This window comes from Populus euphratica, unplaced genomic scaffold, assembly GCF_000495115.2.
Source record: "Populus euphratica unplaced genomic scaffold, PopEup_1.0 scaffold25.1, whole genome shotgun sequence".
Taxonomy (NCBI): Eukaryota; Viridiplantae; Streptophyta; class Magnoliopsida; order Malpighiales; family Salicaceae; genus Populus; species Populus euphratica.
In genome coordinates this window covers 1910920-1917387 of record NW_011499851.1, presented here as the reverse complement: position 1 = coordinate 1917387, position 6468 = coordinate 1910920, and the positions used below count along the sequence as shown (strand labels likewise).

Sequence of the window (6468 nt, the reverse complement as noted above, 5' to 3'; positions counted from 1 at the left end):
AAACTTATACTTATTGGATGATTTTTCAATTGATTACAACCAGCACGAGAATTCCTTAATAGAAGAACATGAATTGATATATTTTTGGTATTATTAAAGTTTTTTGATAATGAATATTGCAAACATACTTGTTTACAAACCTTTTGGTTATCACTTATTAATTATCAATCTATAAGCTATTTGCCTACAATGGTTAACTCTCTGTGGGATTATAAGCCTACTGATAACCAAATTTTGAATATCTTGTAAGCTTAGTTCAATTACAAAACAATTGTTATTGTTTTTTTTGTTATTGTTTTTTTTTTAATTGATGTAGGGTGTTCAAGTTAGCTTGTGCAAATCTCGACTCATCCTCATAAGTTATGAAGTAAACGACCAAATAAATCTCCAATGACTATTAATAAATAATTAGTCAATTTCTTTTATAAATATGAGAGTAGCTTGTTTTTTTTTTTTTTTGATAAGTTGTTGTTGTTGATGATGATTTGATAAGTTGTTGTTGTTGTTGTTTTCTCTTTTTTATTCTATTTATATTTTAAAAAAAAAATTATGGATAGTTGGTTGTTAATTATCTATAGTTGCTTGTTAATTATCTATGTTCTTCATTATTTCCTTACTTCAAAGATGCATTACTGAAATTGCTCATCTCCATTACTTGACATATTTAAATTAGTTAAATTAGTTAATTTTTTTTTATAAATCTGGATCTTATCAAATCTTATCTACAACCGAATATGTCTTTCCTTTCTTCTAATTTAAATTGCATCACCCCCTAATCTTTATATGTAATTCTTATCTGGTACAATTCATAACCACATTTGTCTTCTTCTTTTTTCTAGTCTAAATTTTATTTTAATATAAAACACTTACTAAGTTAAACCTATTACCATGTTTGTCTTTCTTATCATTTGACCTAGACTTCTTCATAACTCTCTAATTCTAATTAATTTAGTGTGTAACACTTATTTCCTCGCAAACAATCCATAAATGACTTATTTGCTTCTCAAATTAGAAGTTAACGGGTGGTAGAATCAATTTATTATTAATTAATATTCCTAGATAATTTTGAATTTCAATCCATATCCATTTATCTTTTCTGATAATTTGAACCTTTTTTTCTTCTCTTTTTAGTCACTTAGTTAAAATTTCTTTTATTTTACATTCTTTTGTCTCTAACCTTCATTTTGCTACAATCTTCAATTGTTCATTCTTTTCCACCTTCTCTAATCAAGGTGGTGTTATAGAAAATTTATCCCTTCCAAGAACTAGGACGTAAAAATAGTGGGAGAATCCTGATCCTTACTTTCTTGGGATTAGAGATGTGGATTACATGTTAAAATGCAATGTTGTTTTAAGGCATATGTTCATGTTCTTTCCTTCTTAATTATGGGATCAACAGACAATAATGCTGCTTAAAACAGATTTATGAGCGAGACACGATTTGAAATGAGAATTAAAGCCAGATTTTAGAAACAAAAACCGAGCACATTTTGGTGTTACCTTTATCCATCGTAATTCTCTATCAGTCTTGGACAGCTAATTAATGGTTACCACTTAACCACTACCTAGATGGTTAGTTGTTGTTGTTGTTGATTTGATAAGTTGTTATTGTTGTTGTTTTCTCCTTTTTATTTTTGAGTTATATTTAAAAAAAAAATTATGGATAGTTGGTTGTTAATTATCTATAGTTGCTTGTTAATTATCTATGTTCTTCATTATTTCCTTACTTCAAAGATGCATTACTGAAATTGCTCATCTCCATAAATGACTTATTTGCTTCTCAAATTAGAAGTTAACGGGTGGTAGAATCAATTTATTATTAATTAATATTCCTAGATAATTTTGAATTTCAATCCATATCCATTTATCTTTTCTGATAATTTGAACCTTTTTTTCTTCTCTTTTTAGTCACTTAGTTAAAATTTCTTTTATTTTACATTCTTTTGTCTCTAACCTTCATTTTGCTACAATCTTCAATTGTTCATTCTCTTGCACCTTCTCTAATCAAGGTGGCGTTATAGAAAATTTGTCCCTTCCAAGAACTAGGACGTATAAATAGTGGGAGAATCCTTACTTTCTTGGGATTAGAGATGTGGATTACATGTTAAAATGCAATGTTGTTTTAAGGCATATGTTGATGTTCTTTCCTTCTCAATTATGGGATCAACAGACAATAATGCTGCTTAAAACGAGATTTATGAGCGAGACACGATTTGCAATGAGAATTAAAGCCAGATTTTAGAAATAAAGACCTAGCACATTTTGGTGTTACCTTTATCCATTGTAATTTTCTATCAATCTTGGACAGCTAATTAATGATATAAAATATTAGCTAGCACCAATATTAATCCTTGATGAGGGGAAATTCTGCTTTTTTAATGCGACAATTAAATTCTACCTTGAAGAGGCATGGATTTGTCATACAAGTAATTGTGTATTCCAAGGTCTAGGGAACCATGTTTAAAATATTAATTTATGTTCTGGCCGTAACCAGGCACTTGGTCCTGTTGCTCTAACTCCTGGTGGTAATGGGACAAAAAGGATTACTGAAATTTCCTGATTAAATAGTAAAAGGGACAAAAAGAGATCAGGAAGAGCGTGCTTTTAATTTCCTCTTCTTCCACTTTATTATTCCTTTTTAAGAAACACTTCCACACAGTTCCTCCTGTAAAAAAAAAGATAGGCGAGGTGCTACTCTGACTTCCACTTTATTATTCCTTTTTAAGAAACTCTTCCACACAGTTCCTCCTGTACAAAAAAAAAAAGATAGCCGAGGTGCTACTCTGCTGTTGAATTTTCATGGTAGTCATCATTGATTGTTTCAGTTCAAACCTTCATAGGGCAGCATCACCCCAAGATCATTCGTTTGGATTTGGGCAGGGCAATACCGGGGACAAAGTTTAGCGGGATAGCTTTGTGATCAGCACACAACTCCATCGAACCCTTTTCTTTTTTGTTTTGTTTAATAATTAACCAGAGAAACCAGTCGAGGTTTTAACTAATTTTTATGAGTATTTCTTGAACCATAAAGCTCAGGATGTGACCTTTCAATCTTCTAACGCTAAAGAAACAGGCCATTGATTTGCAGCTATTATGCAGTAAGTGAAGGATGTAAAGGACATATAGAACAACAGCCAATCAATCATTTACGGTGTCTTCGTCTTCCTCTGGCTTCACAAAGAACTCAATATAAGCAATTCGACTGGGTTGCTGATAGCCAGCAGAATCAATGTGTTGATGTGAAGTAGATGGTCTTGCAACAGAAACCAGATGCTGAACTTTCAACATTCCACCTCTTCCAATGGTCAACTTGCTTCCTCTGTTGTCTTTAGTGACACTACTGGGTATGTTAGAAGTTGTGGCTCGAAGGAACTTGTATTTATACCTGTCCACATTTTTGTGAAAAAACAGGATGCATGATTTAATTGTACAAGAATGTTGCCTCTGGTCTAATAAATTAAAAAAAATTGAATAATACCGGTAAGAGACTTGGTGATCACAGTGAAATGCAATTAGCAGATCAGTGTTTGCATAATACATGAAGTCTATCTGCAAGAGTGGAAGGTTTTTAGACTTCTGGTATCAATTAAATTCTTTCAACCACTTGCTCGCACATGAAATAAACCTGTAAGTCTCCATGGCCTTCTCCTCTGAAGGTAACAGAAGGGGGTACTGGTTTTAGTATGATCTGGATGCTAGATCCTGGCCATTCAAGATCATCAATAGCTTCCTTCAGCGCTGCAGACTGGGTTGCAAATACCATGATTTTCAGACAATTAATCACAACTAGTTCCGAAATACAAGAAGCTATCAATTAAAGAAAAATGCATGATTCAAACAAATTTTCTGACATCTTTATGAATTCCATGACACATGCATGCATTACTGGCTTGAGAATAGGATATCTTTGAAGGACTGCATAGAAAGCTCACCCATCAGAGCCTTCAATAAGTATAGGCATATTCATAACTGATATGGCTGAATAAACTTGATTGCAAGATTAAGTTGGCATCAAAGCAGGTAGGCTCCGAGAGCCAGTTGTACAATAAAAGCTACATTTGCAATTACATTATCGGGAGCATGCTGTGGAATGGATGTTCATAAAGGACAATGGCCATGCCAGAAATATATGCACATTACTAACTCCTGCAGGACTTGATCATAAATGGGGGACCAAAACAGTGCTCCACTTCATTATCATTAAATATGCAAGAGCATACCTTGACAGTGAAGCTAAGCGGTGTGCTTCCTGCAGGTTCAAAGTTGTAGTCCCATGAAATTGTCTCTGGGATTCTAGTCCTGATTTCCGCGTAAATGCAGTCATCTAGTGAATCAGCAGACCTAAGATATAGATAGAGGTATATGTTACAGCAGGATCTAGACAGATTCTAAATCCAGATATAGAAATTACTTATATTATAAAGCTATCACTCTGGAAAACGGCAGCTTATGATAACAATCACAAAATATACAGGAGGACCTGTTGTGTTTTAGGTATTTTAAATTCAGAGTGAAAAAAACGCTTCTACCTAATAAAATATGATTGCTTTTGATAACTAGAGTTCTTCTTAACCATGAAAAAATTGGGAAAGATGGATCGTAGGTTTCATGGGATCACAATCTATGACTTTTCAATCTCCATCACCTCATTTCATCCGTAATATCCAAATAACCAGTGCTTCAATTAAATGTTAAGGTTTTCATCCGTAATATCCAAATAACCAGTGCTTAAATGTTAAGGTTCTTGTTCAAAAAGTAATTCATAATTTGTTTGGTTGTTAATTAGCAAATGAAAATAACAATCAAGACAATCTCCCAAATCTAGAAACTTTAACATTCAGAAACTTAAATCCTCTTACAATCCCCAAATTTCTCTGCAACAACAAATTATTAGTCAGCGTTAGACATCAAGTTCATTCAATCAAACATTCTAATCAAAGTCAGATCGAACTATGCCAGATAATCAACAGTAGAATCACTAAAGTACTAGTTTATTTCCTTTGAACCCCGTATTAAAATCTATAATAGAAAAAATTCAAGCAACTGATTAGTAAACTTTAGACCTCAAATCCACATTTACAGAAGTGTAATTATCTAATTCTCATTTTTAACAAATTGCAACAAGCAAGAACATGAACATACTTGATTAGGAGCTGCATGTCTGGTCCAGGGTATCGAATTTCAATAGTGCTGGAATGCCCAGGAACCGAAAATGTGTTCAAGCAATCGACAAAAAGCCCCAAGCTCAATCCAAATCGAGGCCGCCCTTGAGCAGTATATTCATATCTAATAAAAAGCTACAAATGGATATCAAGATTTCAATATTATAGCCCATTAACCCAGGAAAAAATACCCTAATTCTCTATTTAATACTAAAAAAGAAGGAAAAAAAAACAAATACTATACAAAAGAATTAGCAAGGTGTAAGTAGCCTAGAGCGTGTTTGGGCCCTGCTATCATGCTCCTTTGGTGGATTGCCCCTTTCTTCTTTTTGTTGATTTTTTTTCTAGGCAAACAAACAGAGGATTGAGGAGATTTTCTTTAATATTTAGCAAGTTAGGAATAATCACCTCTTTTTGAAGATAAACTTTGGCTTGAAGACAGCCGGTTTCTTCAACAATCAAAACGACACCGTGTTCCGATAATTCAACAACTGCGTCCTGATATTTCATAACAGTATAACAAATTGAAAAACAATGAATCAGATTGAAACGTTGTGTGGTGCTGGTTAAAACTTAAAACCCTAGAGCTGTAAGAAAATGAAATCAAAAGCGAAGGAGAAATGAGGTGATAGACCTGATGACGTTTCCATCGGACGGTGGAGAGGGCGTCGACAATGCCTTGGACGTTGTCGAGTTGGCACACCAGATCGGATGTATCTGCCTCTATCGCCGAGGAGCTCATTTTTTTCTTCTTTTTCCCGCCAATGAGGAAAGTGTTTTCGAAGACCCCTTCTCAGCTCGCCTCATCTTTAACGAGGCCATGGACTGCAAGTAAAAGCCTGAAGTGAAGACTAGCAGGGAGTGGAGACCATCCCACACAATACGGACTTCCAGCTTGGCCCATTCATAAATAGGCTTCTAGCTCATTATCTTCTCCGATACCTGATACTTTGAATTAATTTTCTTTTCTTTTCTTATAGTCATTAAAAAAAATATAGAAGTTATATTCATTAAACTTGGATTTAAATTCAACTATAGATGTGTTTCTCTTTTCGTGATATGAAAGGTCTATTTCAAAAGTTTCTCTTTGTATATTTTTCAACCTAATATAAGAGATTGACTACTTCTAAAAATAAAAGGGTTTTGGACTATTAAAAAGAAGATATTTTCAAGATCTTAAAAAAAAAGAAAATAAATATATATATATATGCTATGTTTTTAATTTATTTTAGTTGATTTTGTGGGAGTAATAAAAGAGACTCCCAGATACAATTATTGTTAAATAAAAAATAAAAAGTAAAGCATA

At 33.2% G+C, this 6468-nt stretch overlaps 1 protein-coding gene and 1 long non-coding RNA gene across 2 annotated transcripts; one reads left to right on the top strand and one right to left on the bottom strand.

Moving 5' to 3' along the window:
* The first annotated feature begins 2620 nt into the window (after nucleotides 1-2620).
* LOC105121538 (uncharacterized) lies at nucleotides 2621-3074 on the top strand. Its single transcript, XR_841563.1, has 3 exons — nucleotides 2621-2688; nucleotides 2776-2903; nucleotides 2992-3074. It is a non-coding gene; the product is annotated as an uncharacterized LOC105121538 (long non-coding RNA).
* On the bottom strand, nucleotides 2991-6056 carry LOC105121539 (PCNA domain-containing protein). Its single transcript, XM_011020218.1, has 7 exons — nucleotides 5797-6056; nucleotides 5571-5660; nucleotides 5143-5297; nucleotides 4221-4341; nucleotides 3626-3745; nucleotides 3479-3549; nucleotides 2991-3385 (listed from the first exon to the last, which is right to left on the bottom strand). Exons 1-7 carry the CDS (start codon nucleotides 5902-5904, stop codon nucleotides 3139-3141), a joined length of 912 nt encoding a protein of 303 aa, XP_011018520.1. The 5' UTR covers nucleotides 5905-6056; the 3' UTR covers nucleotides 2991-3138.
* Nucleotides 6057-6468: the final 412 nt, after the last annotated feature.

What these genes read in the sequence shown, in the direction of transcription:
- LOC105121539 (XM_011020218.1), bottom strand. Translation starts at nt 5,904, where the DNA reads ATGAGCTCCTCGGCGATAGAGGCAGATACATCCGATCTGGTGTGCCAA. An exon ending in AAGTTTATCTTCAAAAAGAG is followed by an intron (nt 5,298 to 5,570) that starts GTGATTATTCCT and finishes ATCCATTTGTAG; the next exon opens with CTTTTTATTAGATATGAATA. An exon ending in AAGGCCATGGAGACTTACAG is followed by an intron (nt 3,550 to 3,625) that starts GTTTATTTCATG and finishes CCACTCTTGCAG; the next exon opens with ATAGACTTCATGTATTATGC.